Raw genomic sequence first — 16,658 nt, forward strand, 5'->3', positions numbered from 1 at the left:
TATAAATAAGTAAACACACACACACACACACACACACACAGAGAGAGAGAGAGAGAGAGAGAGAGAGAGAGAGAGAGAGAGAGAGAGAATTTGTTTTAAGACTTGTAGCTAAACCAGGTATACTGGTGCATGGCCTTAATCCCAGAACTTGGGAGGCAGAGGCAGGCAGATCTCTGTGACTTCAAGGCCAGCCTGGTCTACATAGAGCATTCCAGGACAGCTAAGACTACATAGAGACCCTGACTCACACAACACAAAACAAAAAACCCAGAACAATAAACACTGTAGCTAAAATATATATATATAAAACCTTTTTCAATTCAATAAAGGCAAACAACCTAATCAAATTAAAAACAAGCAAAGGATCAAAACAGATATTTCTCTTCTTTGTTGTGAACTGATGCTTTCATAAACAATAAAATGTCACTTCTGCCAGGTCAAATGGCTGTAGACTTGCTGATTCTATGTCTATCTCTAGCCAGGAACCGACAGCTATGGGCTATTACCATCTGGGGGCCCTTCACTGAGGGGCCTAGTAGGAGCTGCAGAGTGACTAAAAGAAGGAATACACTTAGGACATATTCCTCCCAGAGCGATGGACCCTCTGAGGGCAGCAAAGAGCAGCAGGACACAGGGTAGACACAGGGTGGACACAGGGTGGACAGAGTGGACACTCCACAGCAGCAGGAACACTGAGGACTGGTCTGGTCTGACCTCACCCCATATCCTGTCCCATCTCCCTCCTCTGTCCCACCCCACAGCCAGCAACATTGAAGCAGGAAATACCATTCTGTAGGGTCTGTGCTCTTGACTCTTTTCCCAAGTTCACATGGAATCCACCACCTAGGGTTGGGGTTTTGCCAGCACCTAGAAATATAAAAAATAGGTTAGCCAGAGCCTAATAGAGAAAGCCCCAACACGGAGAGCAGCAGGCCAAGTAGAAGACTTTCCTCTGCCTAGTGTACAGGCATCCCAAACCTTTACCAAAGAAAAAATAGGGACTGACGAAATGGCTGAGGGGCTAAGAGCTCTTGTCTGCACGCCTGATGACCAGGACCCACACAGAAGAAGGAAGAACTGATTCCTCAAGTTGTCTTCTTCACACATGGACCATAATGCCCCCCTTAAACAAATATAATTAGTGGATATATGCTTCTATACAAGTCCACATGGGATCTGGAGAGGTGGCTCAGCAGTTATGAACAAGTACTGCTCTTAAAGAGAATTCAGATAGGTTCCCAGTCAGGTAGTTCTTAACCACCTGTGACTCCAGTTCCAGGGGAAGCCAACACCTCTGCCACTGGGGCCCCTGCACTAATGTGTACACCCCACACACAGAGGACACATGATTAGAATAATAAAAATAAGATCTTAAAAAAAACTTAAATTACATTTAAAAAGAATAGTGGCATTAGCCAGGCTGAGCATAGTATAATCAGAAGGCTAAGGCACATGGGTCAAGGGCTACAGGCCAATGGGGCATACATAGCAAGACCTAGCCTCATTCCTGTTATTCCCCAACCCCCACCCACAGAGATGTCAGATGAATGCTCACTGCACTCCTCAGATGAATGCTCACTGCACTCCTCCACTCCAGCTCCACAAAGCACACTGCAAAGCCACCAATCACTGGCACTCCCATAGTTCCATCCTACCTCCTGCACTGGGATCTGCACACTTCTGCTTGGTTCCACCTGCAATGGCCCTAGGAGCCATCTTCTGACTCTTGCTCCTGACGCCCCTCCATGTGTGTAGAGACGGAGGAAATGTGGTGTGAAAAGCACTTACTCAGCAAATGTCACACCACGTTAAAGAAAAGCCAAGTATGACCTCTCGATGGAACCGCCAACTACAAATTCGCCTAGATCTTCCCATTTCAGATGTGCTCAACTTCTAAAAACACTGGGTATTTTGCTTTCCTTCCTTCCTCCAGACAAGGTTTCACTATTAGCAAAGTCTGATCTAGAACTCAGCCTCCCAAGTGCTCAGACTATAGATATGTACTACTATGGTCAGCAGACATTCTTTCTACAAGTTTCTGGGGGAAAAAAAAAAAAAGTAGAGCATAGATGAGCTTGGCAGAGTCTGCCCCCTTGTGGACAATGGAGAAGGAACACACACTCACAGGCCACTGGGGGAAGAACCTCTGACTTAGCAAAAGGCAGAAAGGGTTGAATCCAAAATAGCACGGATAGAAACAGACTGGATGGGCTTTGGACCAGGCAATGCCCCCTCACCTGGTGCTCTAGACCTAGGAAGAAGGCCGAGAGACCTCAGTGCCCAGAAAGGCCTCCCCATAGCGCTGCCCTTCCTTTCTCTTACAGTCTCCAGGACGGTCGATTTGACATGGAAGGCTGGAGACTTTGAGGCCAGCCTGGGCTACATAGCAAGACCTCCACCTTAAAGAGAGAGAGAATGGCCAGCCTGAGGGTGGTCACACATGCCTTTAATCCCAGCACTTGGGAGGCACAGACAGGCAGATCTCAGTGAGTTTGAGGTCAGCCTGGTCTACACACACAGCGAGTTCCAGGACAGGCAGACAGGCAGAACCGTTACAAAGAGAAACCCTGTCTCAAAAAACAAACAAACAAACAAACAAACAGCAACAAAGCCAGTGGTGGTGGTGGCCCACTCCTCCAATTCTGCCACTCAGGAGGCAGAGGCAGGCAGATTTATGAGTTTGAGGCCAGCCTGGTCTACAGAGTTCTAGGACAGGCTCCAAAGCCACAGAGAAACCCTGCTTCAAAAAACCAAAAAGTTAAGCTCTGACTAGTGGGCTGGGGAGTATGTGCCCAGTGCATGAGGCCCTGGGTCCAACTGCAAACACCATAAGTAATTCTGATTATTGGAACCTCAGGGAGTACTTCCATTCTACTAACAAGGTTTGCTGCTCCCAGGACAGGGGAGGATGAACCCTGAGGAGGCAGGAGGCACAGGTTGCTTGGTGAAGGAGCTCTCTCTGCAACAAGCATCCTGAGAGGTCTCAAGTCTTGGGAAGGAGAAGCACGGGGTCACCATTAACTGACAGAGAGCCCCAAAGGACATGGCCCATGCTGGCAGTGTACAGTGTGGGAAACCCTGTTTCTCCCCTGCCACCCCTGCTCGTAAAGCTAAGCCCAGACTCTCATGGTGTAGCTCAAATCCCAACTGCTCCAGCTACCTGCTGCCTTACATTTGGCATCTGAACCTGAGTCCCTGGGCACAGGCTTCTTGAAAGGTCCTCTAAAACCTAATTACAGGTATAAGGTGCTCAGTTTCCATAGCCAGGACTCTCCTGCCCCTTATCACTCACTTTAGTGTACTAAGCACACATTCTAGAGTAGCTACTGTTAAGTGTCCAGCTTAGGTTGCTGTAAGCAAGGACACATAGGAAAGAGACAGCTGTTTAGAACCTTCAAGACAGCCACCAATGAGAAAACAGCTTTACAATGGAGCTAGAGGAAGCCAAGATGAGCAAAGAGTACCAGGGACCTATGAGGGCAGGAAATGGGACAAGTCATCTGTTTCCTGCCCATGTGGTCATGCTGATTTGGGGAAGGGGGCAGATAACCACATGGCTGTTCAAAGCAGCTAACACCTCCCTCTTGTATAACCTGCACCTTCTACCAAAGCTAAGAATTCATGACCCCACAGTGCGTTCCCCAGGGCAACCACGGCTGGTTGCTGGAGTGCTTCTCCCTGGAGAGAGATCTTGATGTAACCTAAGAGCCCATCTGAGTTCCACTCAAGCTTTGGAGTATGATTTCCAGTACACATGGCAAGATGTCACTCTACCCAGGCTCCACACTATTTTCTCTGATGTTAGAGGAGACAGTGAACATAATACATTGTCACCAAGTCATGCGTGCACCTAGAAAAGTGCCTTCCCATGAGAAGCCCTAGACGTCTGCTCCCACAATGACCTGTATACTGTTACCACTCCAACAGGCATCAACATCTATTGCGGAGGCTGTAGGCAATGTATGGTAGAACCTGTCACAGCCATCCTCAAGGCACCTTTGGGAAGTCACCTACAAAGAGTAAGAACTTGTGTGACATGTGAAACATAGCAAAGGGAAGGAAAGGCAGAAGGGAAAGGTCAACCCCAAGTCAATGTTTTTCAGAAATATCAACCAAACTGGTAAACCAGCAAGACGGACAAAGGGAAACACAGACACCAGCGTCCAAGGACAAGGGACAGCTTGCAGATATCTAGGCTGTGGGCTGGGTGGGATAAAGCTCAGTGGCAGACAGACCACTTGCTTAGCATTCGAAGGGAGGGAGAACACACATGTGCTCAAGAGCACCAACTCCACAACCAGATGGACCCATTCCTCAAACTTGCATTCCAAAATAAATCATATAAACTATCTGAAACGTAACTACAACCACTGCTATGACAGACACTGAAGAGAAAGCCCTAAGTCCAGCTGGCTACACTGGAGAAGTATGCCTCGATTTAAATAAGACAGAACCAAGAAGCAGTAGGCACACACCTGTCATCTGTGCTAGGTAGAAGGCTGAGAGGCAGGAACATCGTGAGTTTGAGGCCAGCCTAAGTTACACAGTGGAACTAGGAAAGAGAAAAAGAGCAGAGTGCACTGTTTGCACACAATCCCTTCCAGAAAGTAAGCGGAACATTGCTCACTCGTTCCAGGAGTGTATTACTTTAACACCCAAGGCTGACAAGTGTTAATTACAAACCAATATCCCAAGTAACAGATTAAGATTCCCGAGCATTGCAGGGATGTGGTAGCACATACCTTTAGTCCCAGCACTTGGGAAGCAGGTATCTCTGTGAGTTCAAAGCCAGCCTGGTCTACAGAGCAAGTACCAGAACAGCCAGGACTACATAGAGAGACCCTATCATGAAAAAAATCTTCGAGCACATCCAAAGAATAATACCCAAGTGAGCTTACTTCTGGAACTCACAGCGGGTTGGGGAGATGGCTCAGTGAATTAAATGCTTGCTGTGCAAGCCTGACTAAAGTTCAGATCCCCAGAACTCACACAAAAGCTGGTCAGGTGTGACAGCCACCTATAACCCCAGTACTTGGGAATCTGAGAGAGGCTGACAGAGTAGCCAGTTCACCAAGAAACCTCACCTTAATAAATAGTGTAGAATTATCAAGGAATACCCGATGCCAACTTGGGCCTCCTCACTCACGCACCCACATATGCATGCCACACACATGCACCCACAGAATCAGTCACTAGGGCCTAGCGGTGCATGCTTGTAATCACAGAACTTAGGAGGCAGAGTCAGGCTCAAAGTCCCAGAACATAACACAAACACATATAGATACGTGCGCGTGTACACACACACACACAGACACACTCACACACATACATACACACACTCACACACATACATACACACACACACTCACTCACACATACACACACTCACACACACATACACACACACACACTCACACACTCAAACACACTCTACAACAGAAGGGAAAGTGACTACAAATCTACAGTTCTAAAAAAGAAGATAAAAGCTGGATGGTTCACAATATCTGATCTCAAGGCATTAAAATGTAAACAAAGCATAAGGATGTATGCAAAACACAGCCCAGAAACAGACCCCTATGGGTACCTATGGTGACCTCTGCTGAAGGTACAATGGTAATACCAAGCAAAAGAGGACACCTTTTAGCAAACTGTGTGGAAAACGACCTCCACATTCGAGAAATCATTTTCCACAAGACGTAACTGCACTGGCATAGGATTGGAGAGCGCTTAGTATGCCAGAGGCCCTGGGTTAGATCCCTGGGATACAGAAGATAAAAACAAAACCACGTTAAAGAGTAAGCAATAACTTTTAGAATACAAATGAACCAAACAAACATTTTAAATCACACACGCGCGCGCACACACACACCAAGGTCAGGATGAGTAACTTCTGCTCTATGGATCACATATACAAAGAAGGACTTGGAAGTAAAACTCACCAGCCTCTCAGCACGCAACGGTTAGGAAACAACCCAATAAAAAAAAACAAGGGCTGGGCAGAGAATCGAGGCTGGGCACAGCTCCTCCTTGGCCCTTAGGGAACTGCACACCTGTCAGAGTGGCCACAGCCGGGAAAACGGAGCGTGCATCCATCAGATGCGAGCCCGAAAACCGTGCCTGCCAGACTCCGGGACCCAGCCCGCCCGCCTCGGTTGGACCACACCGCGACGCATGGAGGACCGCGGAGGGGCTCACGTCGGTGCACGGGACACGGCGGCGGGAGCCGGCGGCCCGTCCCGCCCTGCCTCAGTTTCCCTGCCTGGCTGCCCACGGCCCTGGGCAGGACGATGAGCTGCACGTTCCCCTTCCCCCGGCCTCGACTTCCCGCTCACCTCGCGCCCTCCCGGCCGCGGCCGCCCCCGCCCCCGCCCCCGCCCCGCGCGGCAGGACCCACCGTCCAGCGACACGAACTGGCCGACCGCCGACGAGCCTCCGCCGCTGTTCTCCACGAACTGCACCTCGGACACGATGATGTTGTCCTCGAGCACCGAGCCGCAGCCCGTGCACACCGCGTCGCCGCGCGCCGCGTCCAGCTCAATGTCCGTGCCGCCGCAGCCGCGGCAGACGCGGCCCGTCATGATGGAGGCGCCGCGGGGCCCGGCCGGCCCCCCGCCGCTCCGCTGCCCGCTCTCCGCCCGCGGCCCTCAGCCCGCAAGCCCCGGCGCGCCGCCTCCGTCTGAGCCGCACTCTCGCGAGGCCGCCGGCGCCACGCCCGCCGATTCGTCCCGGCAGATTCGCCACGCGCGCCCGGGCCGCGCCGCCTCCAACTGCCGCGCCGCGGGACCGAGGAAGGGACTCAGGACGCGTCGTCGTCGTCGTCGTCGCCGGGACGCTGGGCGCGAACCGCCATTACTCCCGCCCGTCTGAAGGGACGCTCCAGACCCGGGCTCGCGGGCCTCGCGGGCTGCGAGCTAGCAGAGCAGAGAGGACAAGGGCCGTGGGCGGGGCCTGGGGAGGAGACGGGGCTGTGGGCGGGGCCTGGTCCGGGGGCGGGGCTTAGGGTGTCGCGGCTGGGGCTGTGGGCGGAGTCTGGGAAGAGTCCCAAGAGGTATGGGAGGAGCCTAGAGGCGGGGCCGAAGCCAAGAAGAGGGCCGTGGGCGGAGCCTGGGGAGAGACGGGACTGTGGGAGGAGCCTGGGCTGGGCCAGGGGAGGGGCCAGGACTGGGACTGTGGGCGGGGTCTGCGAAGGTCCCCAGAGGTGTGGGAGGGGCCTGGAGGCGGGGCCGAGGCCAAGGACAGCCGTGGGCGGAGCCTAAGGAGAGCCGGGGGACTGAGAAAGGGAATCTGGAAACAAAGCCCTGGGAAGGGGTTGTGGCCGGTGCTGGAGGGCGTCCGAGGCCCGGCCCAGGGTCGTGGTGGGGACTGCATTGGTTGGGACGAGGGGCTGTGGGAGAGGCCAGGAGGACGGACGTCGTGGGAGGAGCCTGGGGAGTAAGCACGCCCAAAGGCTCGACCAAGATAGAACTGCGTGCCTTGCGGAGTTGTGAGAGGAACCAGGAGGGTTTTCTCAGTCTCGGCTGCACCCGGCGAAGGGGAACGCTGGCTCCCCTCAGCGCTAAGCTCTTCCTAGCACTCCCTGTCTCCTGGTTTGGGTAGGGTGGTGATCTCTGGCAGAGTGGACCTGTGAACAGCCCTCAGGATCTGCAGGTGCGAGCCGCTCACTATCTGGTCCATCACCAGCAGTCCTTGGGAAGTTCAGCAAATCTTGTTCTAAACTTGCCAAAATCTTCCGCCACAGTTAGGAAACTCCAGGCCGGGTGTTGGTGGCGCACGCCTTTAGTCCCAGCACTCGGGAGGCAGAGACAGGCTGATCTCTGTAAGTTCGAGGCCAGCCTGGTCTACAGAGCAAGTTCCAGGACAGGATCCAAAGAAACCCTGTCTCGAAAAAACAAAACAGAAAAAGGTGGGAAACTCCAAACTCTGCAGGACGTCACAGCAGCTCAGACTGAATTAGAAAGCGCCCTTTCCTGGGTAAGAGGAAACATTGTAAGCCTAGCAACTCCTCACCAGCTTGCAAAGCCAGTGATCCCAGTCGAAGTATCAACAGAATTCTTTGCTTGTTTTTCGAAAAGTCAAAATGGCAAATGAGGGATTTAAAAGGTCTGAAGTGCATATCACTCCCAAGAAATTCCAACCAGCGCAGACAATTGGCTTGTCATTCAATGTTTCAGAAGGTCCAGGACAGCCAGTGCCATAGAGAGAGACCCTGTCTCAAAAGAAGAAGAAAGCAATACTCCAGAACACCCAAGTGAGGCAGGCGTCCACAGGACACCCGATTCCTATACAGTTGGTGTAGGAAGGAAACCTTCCTAGCAGGTGCAGTTCTTGAGCCCCCACACAGGTTGAGACCTGCCTTCTTTGCGGGGGTTCAGGGATTTCCCAGCCCTTTTATCTTGTGCTTTATAGGGCTCACTCTATCTTCATCTTGAGGACAAGGAGTATCTTGCTGCACAGGCAATAAGCATGGAAAGATTGGTTCCTGTCACCGAGTCTTCTGATTCACTGTCCCCTTTACCTGACACACACTTTCTTCTGATGTTGTCTTGTAGAGAGAAAACATAGCTTAAGACTGGGGTGTGGTGTATCTCAGCAGTAAGCACCCCCAAATGCTCCATTATGGAAAAGTATCAAATACACAACAAAGGTGAACCAGTGCCTCTGTTAACCCCTTTGCCCTGCATAGGTTCTGCAGCGCAGACCTCACCCCACTGCTCCACCCCCACCCATCCTCATTACCCGGTCATTAGCCTTGCTTCCTCGCATTCCCAAGTATGGCATAGCCACCAAAGCCCCACAAACCAGCCCAACACACACATTTCCTTCCTGAAGTTCCATTTTTTTTTCTTCAATAAAATTTGTACAGTGTGTATTTGTTTGCTAAGGCCACCACAACAAAGTGCCACAGACTTGGTGGCTTAAATTTTTCTACTGTTGTCAGCTAGGGGCTGGAAATCGGGGTGTGAGCAAGACTGTTGCTTTCTGTCTCAAAGGGTCCCCACCCTCTGTGTCGCCCGTGTCCTCATCGACAGTTTTTTTGTTTGTTTGTTTGGTTTGGTTTTTTTTGGTTGTTTCCTGAAACATGGTTTGTGTAGCTCTAGCTGTCGTGGAACTCACTATGTAGACCAGGCTGGCCCAGAACTCACTGAGATCTGCCTGCCTGTGCCTCCCGAGGGCTGGGACCACCCGAGGGCTGGGACCAAAGGTGTGCACCGCCACCGCCCAGCGTCTGTTCTTCGGAAGACATGGCCATAGAGAATCAGGGCCTGCTCTAATGACTTGATGCTACCATAACCCCTTCGTTAAATGTCACGCCTCCACCCAGGAACCAGGTGGGGCGCCTCAAGAGTGGAATGCTCTGATCTCCCAGGCCTGTCCAATGAGCGCTGACGGGGCAGCACAGGCGGGGAGCTTCGTGCTTCAGTATCCTGCCCGCATCAGTGCACCAGGGGAACCTATTTTTCAGACATCCAGACGACTGCAGGATTTACATCGGACACAGACACTAGGCTACTGTGGCTGGGGTATCATTCCCAGAGCCCCACCGCACCCCTCCCCGCCCAGAGCCTTTCCTTAAGATAGGGAGGCTGCTCACGCTCTGCCACTGCCGCAACCTGTCCGAGTAAACTGCGTTAGTCCCACCACCTGCGAAATATGACACGTGGCGTGACTCAGGCATCCTCATGAGTATTCCTGTGCCCCAAATTCCCAGGCAAGTTTGTCTGCCTGGTCGTGGGTTTGTCCCCCCTCGCCATCTCTCACTCGATGGCTCTCAGCTTCCAAACCTGAACTGATTTTTTTTTTTTTTTTTATTTACTGCTCTCCCTTCCCCCTCCCCAATTTACCATGTCCCTGCCCACCTGGCACACTCCTGGGCAAACGGGGCTGGCATTTCCTGCAGCCTCTTTGCCTCTGGCTGCCGGTATCTTCCTTCTAAAAAAAAAAAAAAAACTTGGCCTGGATGTTCTTTTACTCCAGAGTTTCTCCCACATTTCTGCTTGCTCCAGGATACAACCTGGAATTGAATGTCTATCTGGCCTGCAATGCGGTATTCTGCAAGTCCCCAATTCCTGTTAAACCCCAGTGCTCAGAGTAACATTAAGTACAAATACTGGCTCAGAATGTAATCCCAACAATCGAGAGGGTGGGCTGGAGGATCACGGGTTTAAAGTCAGTCAGCATCAGCTACAAACAGAGTTTGGCCTTGTGTCAAAAAAACAAACAACAAATTGTTGCTTTGATATTGCCAGGAATTTTTGCTAACCATAAAACTTTAGAAAAACCCTATAGAAAAGAAGCTATGCTTGTGCTGGTGACGGGATTGAACACCTACCTGTTGTCAGTGGTATTGTGTCTTTTGTGAATGTCATTGGCTGTTCTCTGTATGCTAGTAAGACTTTATTTCCCCATATTTTACCCATGCATTTGGTCAAAGAATCATGTCTATTGCAAGAAAAACAGGAGCTTTAAAATTTAAACTCACAGGTCCCTCTGATCTCTTTGTTTTTCAAGACACTGTTTCTTTGTGTAGCTTTGGAGCCTGGCTTTTCCTGATTCTTAAGCCTAGGTTAACTGTGATCAGAAGGTCAACAGGCATGGTGTCTCACACCTTTAATCCCAACACTGGGGAGGCGGAGGCAGATGGATCTCTGTGAGTTTAAGGCCAGCCTGGTCTTCAGAGTGAGTTTCAGAACAGTTAAGACTACACAGAAACCCTGTCATGAAAAACCAAAAGAAAAACAAAGGTATAAAATAACAGGATTTCGTGGTGGGTCATTTGTCCATTGCTCAAGGTCACTTGGCTCATCCAATGTCACATACCATGAATGTCCCTGAAAGCTCCCCTTCGCTGGACACCCCATGCCCAGGGTGAGTAAAATATGTCATGACTGGTCTGTCCTTTCCGTTGACATTGCTTCCCATAAGATCTCCCTCTGGAGTACCACACACCTGCAATGCCACAGAACACAAACAGATGCCCAGGCAAACTCTCTAGACCACAGCCAACCAGAAGAGGGCAGCTCTAGACTCCGTGCTCAGTAGCAGGTTGAGAGAGCCCACACACCTGAGTAGCTAGCCTAGGATGGGGTGACTGCCTCTGATGAACTGAGGTCGAGGGGGGAACAGGATGGCCTTTAGTGGCATTCAAACAGGCAATCAAAACATGTGTGAGGGGGTGTGTGTGTCTTACCAAAAAAAAAAAAAAAACCTGTTTATTTTTTTCAGATAGGATTTCTCTGTAGTGGCTTGTTTTATTCTTTCTGAAAAATTTAACACTTGTATGTTGTAGAATATTGTTTTAAGGTGTGTTACTTTTGTTTATGCTCTGGAACATTTAATGATGCAAAGATGTGTTTGATTAAATAAAATTCACCTGCAGTCAGGAGGCTGGATCAGCGACTAGCTGACAGGAAGTTGTAGGGAGGAGCCAGGTGGAGAAGGTTTATAAGGAGGGCTGAGGAGGAAAAGTGCCAGAACTTCTTGGGAGACTCCAAGAAGAGAGGTAGGTGAGCTGATTGCTATTCGGCCTCTATGGGGAGCAGGCTTCTACGCCAACCTTTGAATCTTGAGTTCTTTAAAGGAACAGAGATTTAAATAAGTTTCCTTAGTAGCTTTGAAAGAACCAGTGCCTGAGGGAACAGAATTTCCTTAGGCTTTGTCTCTTGCAGCCGAATGCTGTTGATAGCCAAGCTGCATTTGCTGACTAGGGTAGCCCTAGCCTAAAATAAAAATAAAACAAAACTTTTTTTCTCTCTCTTTTTTTTGGTGGGAAGCAAGTAAACCACACACTGAGGCATATTCTTAGTTTTGAGTTCCTGGCCTTAGCTTGGCTTGTTTCTAGCCCTTCTCCCTCTGAGCTTTTACCTTTCTTACTTACTTAACTCTATGGCTGGCTGGGTGGATGTTTTCCTCTCCTTGTTCTCTTGCTGCTTCTCTACTAAATAAATATATATTCCATAGAGATGGCCCTTAGCTTGTGCTGGGGTTGCCCTTTGCTTACTTATTTTTTCCAGAACTCATGAAGCTCTAACCAAAGGGCACCTGGCGCCCCTGGGTCAGCTGGTCAGCCACAGGCTACCTTGATTTATCTGACACAAAACTCATTTTTGTTTTTCTGAGACAGGGTCTCATGATGTAACTCTGATTGACTTGGAGCTTTCTATATAGACCAGGCTGGTCTCAAAAATCACAGGGATCTAACTCTCTCTGCCTCTGCAGTGATGGGATTAAAGGTGTACACCACCAAAAATCCACAACCAGCTTGATGCAGACATTTTTATTTCTCTTTCCAAGTAATAAATACTCACTGTAGTAAAAAAAAAAAAAAAAAAAAAAGACAGATAAGCAGAAAGGAAAACAAAGGAATCACAAAGGAATCGCCTGAATTCCAGCAGAGATAATCCTTAGTGCACAGTTTATGATGCTTTCTTACTGCAGTTTGCACTCGTGTATCAGAACATTTGACATGCATAATCATGCATTGATATTGTCATGTATGTTGTTTTAAAAAAAATGGCAGAATGAGTCACGCCATCATTAGACAGGGCTCACATGGAGTCTTTTGGGGAAGGGGATGGGAAAGGGGGGAGGGGAGGAAGATCGGCTCTGGGGGCTTGAGCATTGGGAGAGAAAGAGAGGAAGGGGGAGAAACAGGAGAGGGCAAAAGCTAGGTGGTGTGGGCAAGGCCTGCCTTTTATGAGGGAATGCAGTGAGTGTGCACAGGTGATGCTCTCAGTGGCTGCAGCTGAGGGTGCATCCTGTCAGGACCCCAAGGGCAGGCCAGTACAGATTAAACTTTCTATTTTCAATGGTTTTTGTTTTTTGAGACAGGGTCTCACTATGCTCAGTTGGCATGCTTGTCCAATGTCTATTTTCAGACGGTGAGGCGTTAGTTAGTGAAATCCTATCACACACGTTGGAATACACCTCTCAGCTCAGCTCACATGAATGGGAAATGGGTATGTCATGGTTAGCTGTACTGTCAACTTCCAGAAACTGAAGAGCCTCACTGTGGGCCTCCAATAGCTAAGGAATAGCGTATGTTGGAAACAAATTCATGAAATGCAACCAGTAGCAGCAGAGGCAGGTGTTTTAAACGGCCAGTGAGTGGCCAGATATTTACTCACTAGTTTATTTTCATTGGGAGTTCTTTTTCTTAACATTAATTTTATTTTGTATGGGGATGAAGAGGCAAGTGGACGGTGTTGGATCTCTGGAGGCGGACATGGATGTCGGAGACTGAACTCCTGTCCTATGCAAAGACAGCAGATGCCCCTACAGGCAAGCCAGTCCTCCAGCCTCCATTGTCCCTTTCCTAGTGAGCTTCTTCTAGTCTATGTCTAACTTAGAAGGAATGGTTTTTTTTTTTTTTTTCACACCTCTCCCTGGCGGCTGCCAGCCTTCTTACCTAATCTGTACCATGTTTCCCTCTAAATACTAATAAAATTGTCTTGAGTTCCTTTCTGAATCCTTCTACTAATGAGACTAGGAACACTGCAAGAGTTACCTCAGTTTCCTGGGTAATTTCCAAGGTCCCATTCCACTGCTACGGGCCATGTCTGTATCACTGCTGAGTTCAGAATGACCTGGTGTCAGGGCTCAGCCACACGCCTCCCTGCCCACAGCCTCTCCCTACGCACCCACTTGGCTCCTGAAGGCTACCTAGGTTCCCAGACAGAACATTCCTTTCCCCGAAGGAGGCATGCACAACCCACACTCCACTAGACCAGTGTATCTTCTGTGTGTGAAGCTTCTGTCCCTGCCTGCTCGATAGCAGCTGGGCGATACAGGCCAGAGCTGAGTCTGCAGTCCTGTCCCTGACCCAGCAAGGCTGACAGGGACTTGTCCATGAAGGGGTGCAGAATATGAACTAAGCTGTCACAGAAAACACAAGCTCCCCAGCTCACCTGGTGGACTTAACGGTGTGAACACAGTGAAAGGCTCAGTGTCTACCAGGACTCATTCACTAAATACACAGAGACAAGTCTGGTGCACCCCTGGCATGGTCAGGAGCCTGGTTCTGTGCCTTGAGCACACCCCAAGGTCCTTGGGCTCAGAGGGAACGTCTTCAGGCATGAGCCACACCATGCCTGCACACTTTCCTCATGCTGCATCATCACATCCTCATACCAGGGTCACATCTTTTTTTTTTTTTTTTTTTTTTTTTTTGGCCTGGCTTTTCCAGACAGTTTTTCTGTGTAGCCCTGGCGGTCCTGGAACTCACTCTGTGAACCAGGCTGGCCTCGAACTCGCAGAGATCCAGTTGTCTGTGCCTCCTGAGTGCTGGGATTAGAGGTAGGCACCACCACCACCTAGCCCATCATTTTAACCCAAGCTAAACAGACCAGTGGTTTCCAAGGAATCAATGGTCCAGACAGAGCACCTGCCAGGAAGGTCTGATCCCCAAGTGCAGGCTGAGGGAAACCCAGTGACAATCTGTGGGCCTGAGGAAGCTTGCTAAATGTGTACCTCCTGTCACTATCCAAGGTCCTTTTTGGAACTGAGAATTTAATTCACTGTCAATGAATGATTACTACAGAGAAGGCAACATATTGCCTGCCTTAATAGTGAGTTGTGGGTGCTGATTTGGCACTACAGGGCTCTGAAGGACTCTCTCCTGGGACCTTCTCCCCATGACCAGCCACCCCACTAATCCACAAAAGCTCATCCTGAACTAAGTTCCTGTTTTAAAGGAAAAGTTGTAGAAAATGCTCCAAATGTGGAACCGTGGGAATCACATCATAACCTAGTTTGCAGGAAGAGGAACCTTCCAGCTTTCAAGGAATTGAAAAGGAAGATGGACATAACATCACTTTCCAACACATAGGCCAAAAATGCAAACAACAGGTTTGGTGAAACAATCAAATGGCTATTTATTCACTCAGAAAACATACACTGGCCATCACTAACGTGCCCTTATGACCAACCTTAATGGACAGCCATCATCATCACACACACACACACACACACACTGATGCTTCCCCTTAGAAAATGCAGGGCTGCTTGCATCTCACTTTCCACCCTTTTAAAATGAAAATGGATAGATACGTCATGCTCATTGAGAACCTATAATGGTGTCTAGTACAAGATGGCACGTCTGATCCAAGGCCACTGGTGCCAAGCCCCAGTGTGCACAGCTTAGCCACCCTCATTTCCTCCCTTGACCCTGGCTGCAATGCCTGCCTGGTGCACACAGACACAACTCATCAGGCAACCCATTCTTCTGCCTGCAAATGCACCCTTGGTCTGTGCCCAGCACTGTATGCCAATTGCTGAGGTCAGTGGATGTTTGTCCTTTGCTTCCAATCAAAGGCAGCCTGTCCACCAAGGCTGCTGAAACTCGGTGAACACAGCCTCGGGTTTCCTAGGTACAAAGCCTCACTACTGGCCCTAGTAGGGTTGCAATGTTAGACAATATTCATCTCAGCTGTCCACAGGCTGACAGACCCTCCGGACTTTGTTTTACCACTCCAGTGAGTGGGGGGCATGAGGAAAACACAGGTCCCGTTGTTCTCTTCAAAGTGGGACTCTGGCTCTAAGCAGCTGCAGCTGTTTGCAGCTCCCATCCTGGAGGAGTTACAGCAGGAGGCTGCCTCTGGCAGAGGAGCACAGAATGTTGGCGGCAGGGGGTTGGGGTGTCACAGCAGAGGAAGGACCACCCCCATGAGGGCCTTCCAGGGGAGGAAAGCGGAATACATGGCTGGATGTTGGGGTAAACCTGAAGGGCACGGAGGGGCAGCCAAGTCGAATTGGCTTGGGTTAAGTTTGTTTCAGTAAAATTACTTGTAGATAATAAGACACGGGACCCAGAGAGAGAAAGGCAATTGTTTAAAACCGTGGATACAAAGAAACAAGCCATGCCAGAAAAGCGTTTTCCTAAATTTGTTGGCTTTGACCAAAGACAGCCAAAAGGCGAGGGGAGGGTTAGAGCCTCTCTCTGAGCCCCATAACCTAGCCGGCCTTGCCAAGGCCATGTCTGTGTCCCCTGCCTGTTGGGCCCTGGGGGCAGTATGACCCCACTCCTACCTTCTATAGGCCCAAGTTACCAGTTCACTGTGAACAAGGCAGAAAGCACCCTATACCAAATATTTACCCCGATGTCTTGAGAACAACTTTAAAAAAGAACGGCTGAATGTAGGAGGCTGGCTGGGAGGAGGTTGCTGCAGGGGGCAGCTAGGGAGGACAGATGGTGGCTGAAACTCGAGGGATAAGAGTGGGTGGGGCCTACAGAGTAGAGCCCGGAGGCCTGGGGTGGGGGGCTATGCGGGGACACACAGGATGGCAAGGGACACAGGAGGCACCGGGGCACACGGGCATGTGCTCAGGCCCACAGCCCGCGGCAGGGAGCGTGAGGGACCGCTGACCTGGCCACTCCGGTAGCCACCGCATCGCTCGCCTGGGACCCTGGGAGGGCAGAGCCTGTGCGCAGGCGCGCGCGCGCGCTCCCGCGGCTGGGCGCCGGAGACGCCCTGGGGCGCGCGCCTCACTTCCGGCAGGCGGTGATTGGGTGTGCCGCGCGAGCCCTGCCCTGCCGGCCAATAGGCGGTGCGGAGAGGCAGGGGGCGGGGCGCGGGCGCAGCCCGGACACCGCCCGCGGGCCTGCCCGACTCCCGCCCGGCCGCCGGCGCCATGTGACCGCGCCGCCGCCCTCCGCGCGCCCG

The 16,658-nt window shown here is 50.7% G+C and overlaps 1 protein-coding gene across 1 annotated transcript in view; it reads right to left on the bottom strand.

Annotated features, from left to right (window-relative positions):
* Nucleotides 1-6,817, bottom strand: part of Brf1 (BRF1 RNA polymerase III transcription initiation factor subunit) — a 44,736-nt gene extending 37,919 nt beyond the window's left edge. The window contains exons 1-2 of the mRNA XM_051196696.1: nt 6,395-6,817; nt 787-867 (exon numbers count right to left, since the gene is read on the bottom strand). Of these exons, the coding sequence (XP_051052653.1) occupies nt 787-867; nt 6,395-6,578 (265 nt within the window). The 5' untranslated portion in view covers nt 6,579-6,817. The remainder of the gene's footprint in view (nt 1-786; nt 868-6,394) is intronic.
* Between the last annotated feature and the right edge of the window lie 9,841 nt (nt 6,818-16,658).

This window comes from Phodopus roborovskii, unplaced genomic scaffold, assembly GCF_943737965.1.
Source record: "Phodopus roborovskii unplaced genomic scaffold, PHOROB, whole genome shotgun sequence".
Classification (NCBI taxonomy): Eukaryota; Metazoa; Chordata; class Mammalia; order Rodentia; family Cricetidae; genus Phodopus; species Phodopus roborovskii.